The 17,773-nt window shown below is 41.9% G+C and overlaps 1 protein-coding gene across 2 annotated transcripts in view; it reads right to left on the minus strand.

Annotated features, from left to right (window-relative positions):
- Positions 1-1,795: 1,795 nt before the first annotated feature.
- LOC122539394 (ADP/ATP translocase 4-like) overlaps positions 1,796-17,773 on the minus strand; it is a 48,181-nt gene continuing 32,203 nt past the window's right edge. Inside the window, exons 5-7 of one of the 2 annotated variants that reach the window (XR_006309069.1) lie at positions 10,922-11,047; positions 4,760-4,955; positions 2,014-2,099 (exon numbers count right to left, since the gene is read on the minus strand). Coding sequence is in view for 1 of the 2 variants with exons in the window: in XM_043674185.1 (XP_043530120.1) it covers positions 1,908-2,099; positions 10,922-11,047 (318 nt within the window). In the remaining variant the exon portion in view is untranslated. Of the gene's footprint in view, positions 2,100-4,759; positions 4,956-10,921; positions 11,048-17,773 lie in introns of both variants that reach the window. The other variant, XM_043674185.1, reaches the window with a different exon arrangement.

Raw genomic sequence — 17,773 nt, forward strand, 5'->3', positions numbered from 1 at the left:
GTTCCTCGTGTATACAATTTAAGAATGTTACATTAAGATTTTGAATGTCCAATCAGCAACCTGATGGCATGCATAATTATTTGCATAATAGATTAAAAAGGGCAGAGGAATAGAAAATATTGAACTGGTATTTTAGAGAGCGGTGTTGTGACAGGCTGAGTGCCTCCTTTCATGTTAATCTTATGTTTTATCCTGCAGGTAATTACCCATACAAATAACCCAAAATAATTCTCCTTTTCATTTTTCCTTATCTTGGAGTGGTGACGCTAAATTCAGTGTTCTGCTTGTTAAAAAAATCAGTTACCAGCTAATTAAACACAGATTAAAAATCTCATCTGGGATTTTCCCAATTTATATGGTTCAATATTGGACCAAGTAGTTTTGATTCGGAATGAAACATTTTGCCTGCTATATGGACTGGTGGCCAGAAGAACTAATAACAGCTTAAAAGATAACAAACTGCTAACTTGTCGCATGAATGCTGTTTGTGTTCAAACCAAAATTTGTTTCGATATCTTTTAAATACTGTTGAATCTATTTAAATTTATGTTGATCCACTGTAGTGATAAAACCAGTTAACCAAACCTCTTTCCATTTGTGTGTGGATTTCATAATATCAGTTTGGGTTTCCTGAGGAGTGGCAATCTTCATCAGATTGCCATTCTGCTCCTACTTTTTTTTAAGTAAGATAAAGCTTCACATTGCTGACAAGAGATTCTGTACATTGTTCTTGCAGAAATATAAAGTGTACCTTAAATCCAGCTGTGTTCTCAGTTTGGGATAGTTGGTGGAAAGTAAAACACAATGCATTTTATCACAACAGTAATCACTGTATTCTTTACAGCCAGTTTGACTGCACCCATGAAAGGGTAAGGTATATTATGTGTGTTAGGGTGCCAGGTAATTAGCTGAATGTTTAGGATTGGTCAGGGGCAGTGGTGGGAGTCCAGTGAAGGAGGGGTGGTGACAGGTGCTGGGCAGAGGTGGGGTACTTTATTCCAGGGCGGGAAGGGTGCCAGATTCCTGAGTGGGCGGGAGGGGGGAGAGAATGGGTTGCTGGGTCTCTGCAGAGTCGAGAGGGGATGTTGAACCTGAGGAGGGAGGAGAGCGTTGGGTCAGAATCTGAAGAGATGTAGTTGGGGTTTGTGTGTTAAGTTGGGATATCAATTTAATAGCTAGGCAAGAGTTTTTAACTGACTAATTTTTATGGTGTAACTATCACCTTACATATAGATAAACCCTCTGAATTCTCTGATTAGGATGGATACTTTGAAAGATTCTACTTATAGGAGAACTGCCCAGTGGAAATCTTTAATTTCCTGTACAATTAGCAATGTTAGAAATTCTGCAGGGTTCCATCTATGCTGCAGAGGTGACTGTCTAACCTTTAGAAACTCTTGACAACTAAACTGGTGGTCTGGATATTTCAGCAAGTTCTACTAGAATCTGAAGAATCTCCTAAATATAGCAGTCATCGAAGCTAAGAACTGCATACAATAGACAATGCTTTGATAGACAAGGGAGCATCAACTGGAACACACAATAAAAGAATTACTCACTTTTCCAATTTTTTTCAATACAGAACATTCTTTAGTTAGAAGAACAGAATGCCTGACCTATGATTTGTCATGACGAGTCAGGATTTTGTAATGTGTTGTCATCTTGAGGGCTCAATTAAGCAACAGATACATAATATCTCATTAACTATGACAAATAATACTAGGAACTTTAATCGAATGGTCATATATAAGGGTCAAACATGTATACCCTATTTATTAAAACAAAGAGCAAGTAATGATTTTTGAATGTTTTTTCTAATTATAAAAGTACATTGCCTGAGGAAAAATCCATTCAGGCAAATGCTCAACACTGAATTCACACATTTGAATTCTGAAGAAATCAACTTTTTAAATTATTTTCTCTTCCAGCAATATTAGCAATTCCTTAATTTCATCATAGAATACAAGCACTAAAGCACCACCAGTGCCACGTAAGATATTTGAAAAAGCTCCTCTGAAGAAAGCACCTATTCCTTCATTCTTAAAGATCTTCACAAAACAGTCAATTGTTCCACTGTATTGTCTCATTGCTTCGCCGCTCTGTGGTTTGAAACAAAAAAGAATTTAAATTCACAGTAACTTCTCGAGTATCACAATTTACTTATACATATTCATGTAGAGGTCAAATTTCACTGAAATAGTGTACAAAATACTTCCAGTAGGTGGTGTTGCTTACAATGTCAAAAATTTTATATTGAGACTTCCAACATTTGTTACTTAACATTTGAGGGTAAATAATCTTTTGTGCAAGCTAGCCTCTAAAGTTCCCATGTGATGAATGTTTACAAATGCCATTTTTCTCGTCAGTAAGTGTAATTTCTAAATTGCACATAAGAGTTAACCAAATTTAAGAACATACATATTTCATAATAACATGCCTAAATTTACGCATCAAAAGGTCTTTCAATATTTTCAATTGAAGTTTTACTCAGTACCTCAGTCTCTTCTAATAGTTCTTCACTTAGACTTAATATTTTCATTTACAGCTGTGGCTTTGAAATGAATTTAGATTATCTACATTTCCAGACTGGATCAGCAATGTCCAATCAGTTCTAATGGCAAGATATTTTCCTTCTTGATTAGGTAGGGGATCAAGGACAGAAGGCAAGAGAATGGGGTTGAGAAACATAGCCATGATCAAATGGTGAAGTAGAGTTGGGCTGAAAAGACTAATTTTGCTGCTATATCTTAACCACATAGAATTCTCTACTTCAAAAACTTTTTAGAAATAGAAGGACAGATTTCAAAAGCTTTGTTAAGATAAAATTTACATTAAATTTTATAGAAAAAAAGACAGGTTACACATTTATGTGGTTTAGAAAGCATTCTGAACATATTAAATTGTGGATGAGAGTAAGAAAAGTGCTTTCTTCAATTAGTATGTTGTAATTTCCAAATCATTGGTTGAAGTTACAGGCCAATTAAGTATCTGTATTTAATAGTTGGAAAAGTAACCATATCTGGGCACAAGATGTGTTTCTCAATGTCTGACTTGAGTTTCTTGGGGCTACGTTTTGATTTTTGGGAGCTAGGTCTTGGTTTCCAGGGGCTCCTTTTTTAATTTACAATCTTATTTATTAGACACTAGTCATGTAGCAAAAATATTTTCTGCATTTGTTGATAAAAGCAGTATTTGGATTCAGACAGAAGCAGAATTAGAAGAATTGAGCAATACTGTCAATAATTACCAACCCTCTGTTAAAGTTAAAGCTGCAACACACAAAGAAAGCATCAATACACCAGAGTTTTAAAGTGGCACAAGACAACAGGAACAAGTTATTTTTACTACATAACTGACGCACACATTAATGCAAATCGAAAAGCTGGAGCAATAACACACATTCCACACAGTGGTGATGTTACAGCTAACACATTTCCATTGAATGTGCAAAAAGCTGGAAGATTTTAACCAGATAGCTACCACTAATGTTTTCTCTAAAATGCACAGCTATGCATGCACACTGATGCTTCAATGTTCTGCAGTCGCTGATACACAGAGCTTACGTAATTGGTAAGAAATTTAGAGGGAACATGGTTACAACCTGTTTTACTGCATCTCTGACGTCAATCTCAAATTTAAATTTACCAACTGACTTAGGGCAGAATATTATAGAGGCCTGAATGATATGGGCTATGGTAAGAAATTTGAGTGAGAAGTCAGGTAGGTTTACCTCAACTTCAGGAACAATTCGATGCAGCTTTTCACTAAGTTCCAGGTGTTGTAGTACGATTCAAGCTAGGGTGTGGTGAATTGCCAACAAAGGGAGATTATTGTTCATTCATTTCTGATGGCAAAACATTTTTCTTCTAGGTTATTTAGGGGATCAAGGATTAAGGGGAGAAGGCAGGAGAATGGATTGAGAAATGTCTCAGCCATGATCAAATGGAAAAGCAGACTTGATAGGTCGAATGGACTAATTCTGCTCCTATATCTTATGGTCTTTACCACATAAGATTCTCTACTTTTCTTCAAAGAATTTGAATTCTCTGATTTAAATAGATACTTTCAGGGATTCCAGGTGTAGATGAATTGCCCAGTGGCATCTTCAATTTCCTGTATAATTAACTATGTCAGGGACTCTGCCGGGTCCCCTGTATAACTCCCATCTACACTGCAGAGACGACTGTCTAGCCTTTAGAAACTCTTGACTACTAAATTGATGGTCTGCCATATTTCCCTGGAGCATGAAGAATCTCCTAAATACAACAGCCAATGAAGCTAAGAACAACATACAAGTAGAGAATGCTTTGATAGACAAGGGAACATCAATTGGCCATACAATAAAAGAATTACTCACTTTTCCAAACTCTTTCCAATATGCACCATTCTTTAGTTAGAAGGGCAGAATTCCTGACCTATGAATTTTTCTTAATGACCTTATTAACTGAACATCTCACCTCATTGATATGAAGCTTTCTATCCTACCATTCACTGCAAGTAAACTAGATGCCTAGAATTCTCAACATAGAAGTCAGAACTACATCTCTCTACATGCTACACCTCTGGGCTATTTGCTTACTCTCTTAGTGCTCAGTCATTCTTTAAGCCTATCTGGATGTTCAAAGCATCCTTGCCATGCCTAGCCTTTTGGCATCTTACCCCTCAACCAAAGATACAGGGATCACAATACTGCTGTTCTGCCTTGCCATTTAGTATATCCAAAGCCAGGAAACTTGTCTTGGTTTTCAGCAGTCCATACCCAAGTCAAGGGAGATAGCCTTCGGTCAAGGGTCCCAACACAGTATGTCAAAGAGATCATCCAGCTCAGACCCTGGGGCTTGGACACTGCCGCCTTGCAACTCGGGGCTGTTGACAATCAGGATCCTCAGGGGATGAGGAGTTGAATGTTCTGCTTCCCACCACTTCTTTCTGCCTTACTGTGCATTATTTTCCTCCTGGAACGAGGGAAGGTCAGGTGTTAATGAAAGTAGATGGTGTAACTGTTACTTTTGGTACAGGTGGTGAAATGTCCTGAGCAAGTGAGTAGGCAGTGCAGAACCCATTCAGAGTTCACGATATCAGGGATTGGTTAGTGACTGCGAGTGTTGCCTATAGTACTGAGAGTAATAACAGTATGAGTCTTGGTTGGAAACAAGTATGAGAGCAGAAAGAATGAGTGAGATATCACAGAAAAGACAGCATTTATGCTAGTTAATGGTGAAGAGACTATTTCTTATGGTCTTAACATAATCTTTTTCCTATATTGTTGTAACATTTCTCCACATGGCTGAGACTGCTCTGACCGGGAGTCAACATTGGACCAGGTGTTGTCGTCTCTTCTGTGAAAATTGGCATCTGTGCACTGTCCTGTCCACAAGGACTTCCAGGTTCCTGCCCACAAAGTGAGGTGCCAATTTTCCCTTAACTACCATATCTTGGGCAAATCTCAGGAACTGTGCACAGCAGCTCTAGACTAACAGTGATTGTCCTCATGAACAATGCCAATGCCAGGGATGCTGGTCCATTTCTGGGATATCCCAGCAGAGGTAAATTGTTCCGGGTATGATGAATGGTAAAAGTGACCAGAATCAGACAGGAGGGACACCATAATGGCAGGAATAATTATTAAGATACATTTAGTAAGCTGCGGTGAGAAAACCCTTGAGGCTTGATGAAGAAAAACTCTTTAATAAACTCAACAAAACTGACTCTTAGCCAAAAAAGTGCAAGATTCAGCCCAGTGTTCATTATAGTAGATGTATCCACTAGATTTTCCCCACATGGTAGATAATAAATTTACGCAACCTTAAGCTAGAGATTCCACACTTATTTGCAAGTGAGTAATTACCCCAGTGATTTCAAATTTTCCTGGCTGCTAGTTATTAGAGCATTCCTTTATCGATAGATTTAAACCTGTGGAAATCCTTGCTACTGACAACAGAGAGGGCTGCTTGAGTACATTTAAAGTAGAGATAAATTCTTGATCATTAAGGGAATAATGGTTATGGGGAAAATGCAGCTAAGTGCATGCGAAGAATGTTGGATCAGCCATGATCCTACCGAATGACAGAGCAGGCTCAAAGGGTGAAATGGCTCACACCTGTTGCTATTTCTTATTGTCATGCTTTTCCCCATTACCCTTGATTCTTCCATTGTTATTACTGACCCCATTGTACAATGATTCCTTGGTATACATGGATTTGCTACTCACCAACCTATATACTTACAAGCTTGGCCACAGGCTCTATTTTTATTTTTCTAATTGATGAGTCTTGACAGATCACTGATCGTTTCAGGTAGTTTGGGGATTTTGATTATAGCACTATCCATGTTTTGTGTTATGTGCAGGAGACTTGTGTTTCTGGGACCAATGGATAACAAGGATTGTGTGTAATACAGATGGTCATTCCTGCTCTCCTTTTGGGTCCCTAAATTAATCCCCTACAGACCCCTCCCATTCTAAAGCAGGTGCACCCTGATTTTCTACCCCTCTCCCCAATATCATGAGACCAACTAATACCTGTTGATTGCCATACAGCTACTACCACCTTATCCAGCTCCACCCTCTTACTATGATTATACTGTTTACTTCCCAGCACCCTCAATGAGATTCTACGAATCCATCTCCCAACATCCCACCTTTGGACTAAACTCTTAAGTGATGCACACTGCCTAGTCAGTCTCTATACCACAAGCACGTGGATACCATATTTACCTTTCTAATCCTTCCCCAGATAACATGGCCTCCTTTTCCAGACATGTCCCATCCTTCCTGTAACTGTAGGCTTCCTTCCCTGGACACTCCTCCTTTTGTACCTCTCTTTCTCTTGCCCAGTCTCCACTGCATTTTTTCTCAAGCCTCTGCCCTCACTTGCCTCGTCTCTACACAGCTTGTACCAACTGCATACCATCTTAATTGCCCCTGTTAATCTTGTCCCATTTCTTCGTATCTGGCACCTCATGGTCTGATCCCCACCCAGCCCTATTATAACTTTCCTGCCAGCACTTACACAATTCTTAAATCAGTCCGGGACATTAAGTGCCATTGCTAAGGACATACTAGATAGAGAATCCAGGATGAAATTCCTCTACAGGTTATGATTTGGAGATGCCGGTGTTGGACTGGGGTGTACAAAGTTAAAAATCACACAACACCAGGTTATAGTTCAACAGGTTTAATTGGAAGTACACTAGCTTTCGGAGCGATGCTCCTTCATCATGTCACATTACAGGTGATCACCATTGCACTATACATACACACACAGATATTCCTACACACACACTCTCACATACACACGGACACAGGTACACACAGATGCGCATGCAGACACCCACACACATCCTTATAGACACACACACTCCCACACATGCACCCCCTCACAGACTTAAGACACTCTGCACTCACTACACACACACACTTTCTCACACTCCCAACCACCATCACAGACAGACACACACACACAAAGATCCACATGCACACATATATTTTATGTGGTGAATTTGTACTTGCAGAGTTACATTGCACTTTGCTCAAAAACTGCATACATTCATGTAGAACTCTGAGCTCAAAAACTGCATGAATTTATGTAAAACTCTGTTATCTCACTTTTTAGATAGATTAGAATCAATCTAAACATCAGGTCATAGACAGAGAACAGAGGGGGCCAACACCTTCAACATATTGTCTAGCTATCACCATTGTTAACAGCTAACCCGAGAATGCAACTTTACACATGAAAGAAGTGAAACTAACACTGTATTCTAACAGATGAAAGGCTTAACAGACAATCAATTCTTCAATGTATAATTTCAGTTACATCACACTGCAAATTTTTGCTATAAATTCTGTGTTACGATCGAGCCCTCCACAATCACCTGATGAAAGAGCGTCACTCCGAAAGCTAGTGTACTTCCAATTAAACCTGTTGGACTATAACCTGGTGTTGTGTGATTTTTAACTCTCTACAGGTTATACATGGATGAAGCAGCTATTGTGGCCTTTTCATTTCCCAATCTCAAAAGTCATAATGGATGTGGGTTCCACAAAAAGAGGCCAAGTCATGGCTTGTGTAGGCCAGGTGGGGATGGTTAAAAAGTGAAATGCTAGATTTGTATTTTCCAAAGTCAGAATTCTACTAAATAGCAGAAAATGTTCATCTCTAATTTAAAGGACTTCACGATGGTTAAAGACAGTGTTTGAACTCCTTTAGGGATGCTGCACTATTCTAGCCTTATCATGTGTTGGTGAAAATTGACAAATGGGAATAGGGTGGCTCCTGAGTCCGGCCAACTTGTGAAAATCCTGGTCATTTTTTTATGGAAGTATCAGATGGCCTTCCTTTACCTGAATTTTCTCTTAGGGGCTGTCAATTGTTGTTTTACCCAGTGACTTAATGAAACCAGACTGGGACAAGACCAAACTATCACCAAGCCTGAGGGAAAACCTCTAAATTGAGAAATACCTCTACCTCCATTTTCACAGCTGTCCACTAAACAATTATGTGAGTTGAAAGAAATCTTCCAATAATTCTGGACAGTAAGGTATTTTTCTTGCTGTTGCCTTCTCCAGCCAGTATGTTCTTCCCTATGGCTAATTTTCTAAAGCAGGGTCTTCATCATTTCTTAATCCACATTACTTATAATGCTAGTGTACCTTAAGTATATTTAGTGTACCTTAAATATTTCCATTATCACCTTCCAGTTATGTCTTATAAGTAACTACTATTGTCTGAAACTAAAATCCGTATGTATAATGCAATGGACTGAAAGAAGTGAATCCAGGCAAAGGTATCTAACTTACAGCTTACTGTTCAGGCATTTATGTCCAAAACATTCACAGCCAACAAATGCAAAGATTTTGGATCCATCTCTGTCAACTGTATATTACTGCATTTTAGTCTCTGGTTAAGGATACCAAGAATAGTAGTACAACAAAAGCCTGACTCCAAATTATATTGGAAAACAGGGAGAAAGTGAGCCCTGCAGATGCGAGAGATCAGAGTCGAGAGTGCGGTGTTGGGAAAACACAGGTCAGGCAGCATCCGAGGAGCAGGAGGATCGTGGTTCCGGCAATAAGCCCTTCATCAGGAATGAAGCTTGTAAGCTGGGGGAGCTGAGAGATAAATGGTAGAGCAGGGGTAGGTAGCTGAGAATGTTAGGTAGATGAAGGTGAGGTAGCAAGTGATAGGTCGGACCGGGAGGTGGAGTGGATAGATGGGAAAGGTAATGGGCAGGTCAAGAGGGCGGGGCCGAGTTGGAGGCTTGGGACTGGGATAATGTATAGAGGGAGGGGTAATGTGGAAACTGTTGAAATCCACATTTATCCTGTGTGGTTGCAGGGTCCTAAGGCGGAATATGAGGTGTTCCTCCTCCTCTAGGCTTCGGGTGATAATGGTTTGGCGATGGAGGAGGCCCATGACCTGCATGTCCTTGACGGAGTGAGAGGGGGAGTTGAAGTGTTCAGCCACAGGCTTGTTCGGTCGCTGCTGGGCTTGTAGGAGATGTCTGTGGTTATTTAGTCTCCAGCGACCGACTAACCACAGACATCTGTGACAAGCCCACCAACTCCCACAGTTAACTAGACTACACCTCCTCCCATCCTACCTTCTGTAAAAACACCATCCCTTATTTCCAATTCTTCCGCCTCTGCCATACATGGTCCCAGGATGACCAATTCCACCTTAGAAAATCCCAGATGGTCTCCTTCTTGCAAGATCGCGATTTCCCTTCCCACATGGTCAACGATGCCGTCCAGCGTATCTCTGCCACTTCCTGCAGCACTGCCCTTGAGCCGACCCCTCCCAGCACAACGAGGACAGAATTCTCCTGGTCCTCACCTTCCACCCCACCAACCTCCGCATACATTGCATCATCCTCCGCTACTTCTGCCACCTACAAACGGACTCCATTACTACAGATATGTTTGCCTTCTCACCCCATCGGCGTTCCGGAGAGACCAATCCCTCAGCAACTCCCTCGTCAGGTCCATGCTGGCCCAACAACCCACACCCGACTCCCAGCACCTTTCCCTAACACCACAGGAAGTGCAAAACCTGCGGCCACACCGCTCTCCTCACCTCCATCTAAGGCCCCAAAGGATCCTTTCACATTCAACAGAAATTCACCTGTACCTCCCTAATGTCATCTACTATATCCGTTGCACCTGATGTGGTCTGCTCTACATTGGGGAGACCTACTTGTGGATCATTTCAGAGAACATCTCTGGGACATTCACACCAACCCCACTGTCCTGTGACTGAACACTTCAACTCACCTCCCACTCAGTCAAGGACATGCAGGTCCCGGGCCTCCTTCGTTGCCAAACCATTACCACCTGACGCCTGGAGGAAGAACGCCGCATATTCCACCTTGGGATCCTACAACTACATGCGATAACTTTGGATTTCAACAGTTTCCTCATTCCCCCTTCCCCCCACCGTATCCCGGTCCCAAGTCTATAACTCGGCATCGGCCTCCTGATCTGTCCATCACCTTTCCCATCTATCTGCTCCAACCCCCCTGTCTGATCTATCACCTGCATCCTCACCTTCATCTACCTGTCGCATTCTCAGCTACCTACCCCCAACTCCACCTCCTTCCCATTTATCTCTCAGCACTCCCAGCCCACAAGCCTCATTCCTGATGGAAACACAAATTCTCCTGCTCCTCGGATATCTTCGGACCTGCTGTGTTTTCCAGCACCACACTCTCGACTATATTGGAATACAGTGGAATGAACTAAGTTTGTCCAAAAACACAATATTTCTCAGAAAACTATATCTTTACAACCTTCAGTTGAAGATTCATCAATTCAAACCAAGAGAAGGTAGAGTTCATAGTCTGCACAACTTAGAACTAGCATTCTGGAAGATACTCCCACTCAAAATTTATTCAATAATAAACTTCAAATTCTTGCACAAACCTGCATCATCATTCGTCTTCTTACAGTATCAAAAGGGTAAGACAGTACCCCAGAAAATGAGGTCACAGCTTGGGCAATGAGAAATGACACATAGACTGGAGTATTCTTTTGGTCTGGTAACACACCCTGTGGAAGAAGGCAAAACATTTTAGCATGCAATATTATTTTTTTTACTGAGAGCGAAGGGTTTTCTGTGAAATCAGAATGATAACTGGATGGGCAAGAAAACAAAACTCCCCTGGATTGATTAGATTACTTGCAGTGTGGAAACAGGCCCTTTAGCCCAATAAGTCCACACCGACCCGCTGAAGCGTAACCCACCCAGACCCAATCTCCTACATTTACCCCTTCACCTAACACTACGGGCAATTTAGCATGGCCAATTCACCTAACCTGCACATTTTTGGATTGTGAGAGGAAACCAGAGCACCCGGAGGAAACCCATGCAGACACGGGGAGAATGTGCAAACTCCACACAGAGAGTCGCCTGAGGCGAGAATTGAACCCGTGTCTCTGGCGCTGTGAGGCAGCAGTGCTAACCACTGTGCCACCATGCCGCCCACAATTGCTAGCGAGTTTTGAGAAGATTTGTAGCTCAGGTTGAGGTTCTGGATATGGTTGTGTTCGCTGAGCTGGAAGGTTCATTTTCAAATGTTTTGTCGCCATACTAGGTAACATCTTCAGTCCGGAGGCCCACTGAAGATATTACCTAGTATGGTGACAAAACGTCTGAAAATGAACCTTGCAGCTCAGCGAGCACACCTACATCTAGATCCCCTGGATTGCCACCAATGCAGAAATGTAAAGTATATGGATAAATTTTAAATAGTGATATCTTGATACAATTTTGCTTCAAATGTCATATTTGCTCCAAGACCACTGTGAATACCCACTCATTCAGCAGCTTCATAGCAATAAATAGCATTCATGCTTACCTCTGGCAGTACTCACCTTTGTACGGCTGTAAGCTGAAAAGCATGATACAGATACAAGTTTTTCTTTTAATTTCTCAATATTGGTTCAAATTTGATCACTAGATTTGTCGATCACTAGATTTGGCTGCCTAATAAGGTTAATAAGACTTTCCTGAGCTTCTTAATAGTCAGTGAATAATGGATATTGATGAAGTGCCACCATGCGTGGCAAAATAGCATGGTCAAATGGCAAGATAATGGTAATGTTGGGAAACAAGACATGGTCAAGAAAGAAAAAGGGAAGGCAAAGTTTAAATTAAACAAAGTAGGCTGAAGCCATTCTAGATCAAAACTATTGTATAAATATCACACCTCCCTTTGTTACAGGAGCAGAGTTATTTTGCTAAGATTTTACAACATCTTGGTAAGACCATACCTGGAATATTGTATGTGAATATACTCTCCTTATCTAAGGAAGGACATTCTGGCTATGAAGGGAGTGCAATAATGGTTACTGGGATGGGAGGAGTGACATATTAAGAGAAACTGAACTTTTAGAACTATAGTCATGAGAGTTCAGAAGAATGAGCAAAGCTCTCAGAAATTCATAAAATTCTAATAGGACCAGACAGGGGAATTTCAATGAGATTTCTCCATCATCCTTCTAAAACTTCATTAAGTATACAACTACAGTCCTCAATTGCTCCTTTCCCATTCAGAAAATAATCTATCATGCTATGCTTCCTACCAAACTGCATAACCTCACACTTTCCCACAATGAATTCCAAATGCCACTTCTTTGCCCATTCCCCTATCTGGTCCAAGTCCTCTGCAGACTCCCCACCACCTCATCACTACCTATCCCTCCACTTATCTTTGTGTCATCAACAAACCTAGCAACAACACCCTCACTTCATTATCCACACTATCAATGTAAGATGTAAATAGTTGTTGTCTCAACAATGACCCCTGCGGAATTCTGCCAGTCATCGGCTGCCATTCTGAAATAGACCCCTTTATCCCCACCCTCTGCTTCTGCCAGTCAGCCAATCATCTATCCATGCCAGTATCCTGACCTCAACATCATGGGCTCTTATTCAGCAACCTCCTTTGTTAAAGGCCTTCTAGAAATCAAAATTGATCGTGTTTATTGGCTCATCTTTGTCTAACTTGTTCATTACCTCCTCAAAGAATTCTACCAGATTTGTCAAGCATGACTTCCCCTTGATGAAGGTGTGCTAGCTCAGCCTTATTTTAGCATGCACTTCCAAGTACTTGGCAATCTCATCCTTAATAAAATCTTACCAACAACCGAGGTCAGACTAACTGCCTATAATCTCCTGTCTTTTGCATTCATCTCTTCTTAAGTGAGGGTATTGTGTTAGCCGTTTTCCAATCCTCTGGGACTTTCCCTGACTTTAGTGATTCCTGAAAGATTACCACCAATGCCTCTACTATCCCCTCAGCTATCTCATTCAGGACCCTGGGATGTAGGGGGAGGTTCCTGGAAGGAATGTACATATGGGACCTACAACATAGGCAAGATTAGGCAAGAAGTCCTGTTGGGGAATATCAAGAATGAGGAACAAAATGAAAGAAAAGGACCTCAAAGCTTATAATCTCTAGATTACTACCCAAGCCACATGTAAATTAGCATAGAAATAATAAATTTAGGGAAGTAAATGCATGGCTAAAGGAGTGATGTGAGAAAGAACAGTTCAGTTTTGTGCAGCAGTGGCATTGTTATTGCAACAGGAAGAAACTATTTCCACTGGGGCAGGCTCCACTTGAACCAATCTGGGACCAGTGTCCTTGGGGAAAGGCTAAATAGCGTGGCCACAAGTTCTTTAAACTAGAAAATTGGGGGGAGGGGAAAGGGGAAGGACAATAAAGTTTCAAAATCAAGTAACTTTACAGAGAGCAAAGAAATAGGCAACCAGGGATGGACAATAAACACTGGTTAGCCAGTAAGCTGATGTCCCACGAGTGAATGAAAAAAGACAGGAATCCTACTGCAGATGCAGCAGATGATGGCAAAACTGAGAAAATTATTGATTAAACAAGAAGAGAGAAATAATAAAAGATGACTAAAGCATCAGTACTGAGGGACAGTGTATGATCCAGGTAAGAGTTCTATTTACGAATGCTCAGAGATTAAGGAATAAAGTAATGGAGCTGCAGAGCACAAATTCAAATCGGAAATGATGATATAGTAGCCACTGCTGAGACATAGCTGCAGGATAGTCAGGATTGGGAACTAAATATACCAGATCATAAGGTTTACAGGACAGACATGGAAAATGGCAGAGCAAATGGAATATCCTTATTGATTAGAAACAAAATGACTTGAATGGTGAAGGAGGATATAATGAAGGGAAAGCATTCAGTAGAGATGATATAGATGGAACTGATGAACAGTAACAGATCTAAAACTGTATTAGGTGTTGTGTACAGACTCCCTGGTAGCAGCTTTGAAGTACTAGATTAATGCAGAAATTAGGTGTGCATGTCAGGGTCATATTAAATCAAAGATATTAACTTTAACATTAGGTGCTTGACTCCCTCTCCCAACCTATCAGCAATGTAGTAAATTTCTGGAGTGCGTCCCGGATATTGCCTACTTCAGCAGCACATGTTAAAATAAGAATGATACAGAGATTAGCATCCTACAGTAGTATGTCCTGGATGCAACAAGGGGACAATATTGGGTTTAGTAATGAGTTAGATTTAATTACCAACTTAATTGTTTTGAAACATTTATCAAATAGAATATGGGGTGGCACGGGGGCTCAGTGGTTAGCACTGCTGTCTCACAGCGCCAGGGACCTGGGTTCGATTCCAATCTTGGGTGACTATCTGTGTGGAATTTGTACATTCTCCATGTCTGCATGGGTTTCCATTGGGTGCTCCGGTTTCCTCACACAGTTCAAAGATGTGCAGGTCAGGTGAATTGGCCATGATAAATTGCCCATAGCGTTGAGTGTATTAGTCAGAGGGAAATGGGTCTGGGTGGATTGCTCTTCTGAGGGTCAGTGTGGACTTGTTGGGCCAAAGGGTCTGTTTCCACACTGTAGCTAAGCTAATCTAAAAAAAGTGATCATAATGTGACTGAGTTCAATGTAGCATTTGAAAGCAAAAAGCATGAATCAGCTGTTGTGGTTCTGTTCGCCGAGCTGGGAATTTGTGTTGCAGACGTTTCGTCCCCTGTCTAGGTGGACCCAATATACCGACCACTAAAACTGACAGCTGGAACTGACAACCGGAAGCGGCAGATTCAAAACCACAACAAATGCCGGAGGAAAGATCACAGAAGCGCTTTGCAGGAGGCTCCCAAGCACTGAGGATGTCACCTAGACAGGGGACGAAATGTTTGCAACACAAATTCCCAGCTCGGCGAACAGAATCACAACAACGAACACCCGAGCTACAAATCTTCTCACAAACTTTGAGCATGTATCAGCCACTACCATTTTAGATTTAAGTAAGGCCAACTTGAATGAGATATGTGTGATGCTGTTGCCCTGTTAACAAAAGTTATTTTATCCTTTTTTTCAAGACGAGTTGGAAAGGCAGTGGTGCCAAACTGGCTACGAGTCACTGCTTAAGTCAACAATCAGAGGATGCCTTTATGTTTTTTTTTAAAACAATTGTATAATGAAAGGGGAGTGGCCAGTTCTCCCAATTCAGGCTTTTTCTAGTTTGGTTTGCTATTAGCAGGCAGTCACAGCCTGCGAGCGACCGAGAGAAGCAGCTACAGTGAAACAAGGTTCCATGGTTCACCAGATGTTTCTTGCCTGACTCTTCTCTGAAATCTCTCTAGCCTGTGAGAGCCCATGTTTGAATTTAGCTTTTGTCAAGGGTGTGTTTATGCGATGTTGCGGCAATTGGAACAGCTCCTTCATTAAGTTGCGATATGCTGTTGGTTGGGTTTTCAAATAAGTTGTTATTCTAAATTCTGTTTACTTTGTTCATGTTTCAACTGTAATGTTTAAATAAATTATTTTTTGCTTAATGCAGAGTGGTTTGATCAGCTGCATGGAAAAAGAAAACAGCCACAGACAATTAAAGAGAAAGGAACAACATAAAATTAAATGAAGGGACTTATAAAAGTACAAAAAACAGCACTAATGCAGCTGAATAGAAAGATTCCAAGTCCAGCAAAGGACAGCCAAGCAGCTTATAAGAGATACTAAAAGGTTCTGAAAGGAAACTCGCCAGTGATATCAAAATTAACAAGACATGCTATAGGTAGGGAGGAAATTAATAGAATTAAAGAGTGACAAACCCTCAGGACTGATGGTTTCCATCCAAAGGTATTAAAGAAAGCAGGGGAGTACATATCAGATGCTAACAGTAATCTTTCAGAGCTCCCTAGATACAGGAATAGTCCTTCTGGATTGGGAAATTACATGTCACTCCACCTTTTAAGGAGGGCAAAAGAGGAGAACCAGGGAATTACAGACCAGTTAGCCTTATATCTGTGGTGAGCTAATTGCTGGAATCTATAATCAAGGATAGGTAACTAAACACCTTAAAAATTTTCAGTTAATCAGGGACAGCCAGCATGGATTCATGCCTAAAAAATCTTACTGAATTTTTTGAAGAGATGACTAATGTAGTGGACTGGCGAATGTCTATGGATGTTATTTGTAGGGACTTCCAGAAGGGATGTGATAAAGTCCCATGTAAAAGACTGTTAACAAAAGGTAGAAGTCTACAGGGCAAATTACTGACATGGCTGATAAACCAACAGTGTGGTGCTGGAAAAGCACAGCAGGGCAGGCAGCATTCGAGGAGCAGGAGAACCAACGTTTCAGGCATAAGCCCTTCATCAGGAATGAGGCTTATGGGTTGGGGCTGAGAGATAAATGGGAGGGGGGTGGGGCTGGAAGGAGGTAGCTGGGAAAGCGATAGGTGGATGAAGGTGAGGGAGAAGGTGATAGGTTAGAGGAGGCAGTGATGGATGGGTCCGGAGGGCAGTGCTGAGTTGGAGGCTTGGGACTGGGATAATGTGGGGGAGGGAATTGAGGAAGCTGTTGAAATCCATATTTATCCTGTGTGATTGCAGGGTCCAAAGGTGGAAAATGAGATATTCCTCCTCCAGGCTTCGGGTGGTAGCAGTTCAGCAGTGGCGGAGGCCCAGGACCTACATGTACTTGACGGAATGAGAGGGGGAGTTGAAGTGTTCAGCCACGGGGTGGTAGGGTTGGTGGGTGCGGGTGTCCCAGAGATGTTCGCTGAAATGATCCGCAAGAAGGCGTCCTGTTTCCCTGATGTGGAGGTGACCACACCGGGTGCAACGAATGCAGAAGATGACATTGGTAGAGGTACAGGTACATTTCTGACGGATGTGGAAGGATCCCTTAGGGCCTTGGACGGAGATGAGGGGAGTGGTGTGGGCGCAGGTTTTTCATTTCCTGCAGTGACAGGGAAAGATGCCAGGAGTGGGGTGTGGGCTGGTGGGGGATGTGGACCTGACGAGGGAGTCGTGGAAGGAATGGTCTTTTCTGAACCTAATAGGGGTGGGGAGTGAAATATATCTTTGGTGGAAGGGGTCTATTTGGAGGTGGCGAAGTGGCGGAGAATGAGGTGTTGTATGCGGAGGTTGGTGGGATGGAAGGTGAGGGCCGGGGAGGTTCTGTCCTTGTTGCATTGGGAGGGGTGGCGTTCAAGGGTGGTGCGTGAAATGGAGGAGATGTGCTGGAGGGTATCGTCAAGTTGAAGGCGTTGTGCAGGGAAACAAAAATCTTGGTGTCTCGAACGTAAGTAGGGAGTTCCTGGACTAAGTGGGAGAGGACGGTGTCAAGGTAGGAAGAGATGAGTTCGGTGGGACAGATACCGGCTGAGACAATGGGTCGACCGGGCGGTCAGGTTTGTGAATCTTGGGAACAAGGTAGTTGAAGTTGCGATCGTGGAAGAAGGAGGCCATCTTGGACTT

Source organism: Chiloscyllium plagiosum, chromosome 32 (genome assembly GCF_004010195.1).
Source record: "Chiloscyllium plagiosum isolate BGI_BamShark_2017 chromosome 32, ASM401019v2, whole genome shotgun sequence".
Lineage (NCBI taxonomy): Eukaryota > Metazoa > Chordata > Chondrichthyes > Orectolobiformes > Hemiscylliidae > Chiloscyllium > Chiloscyllium plagiosum.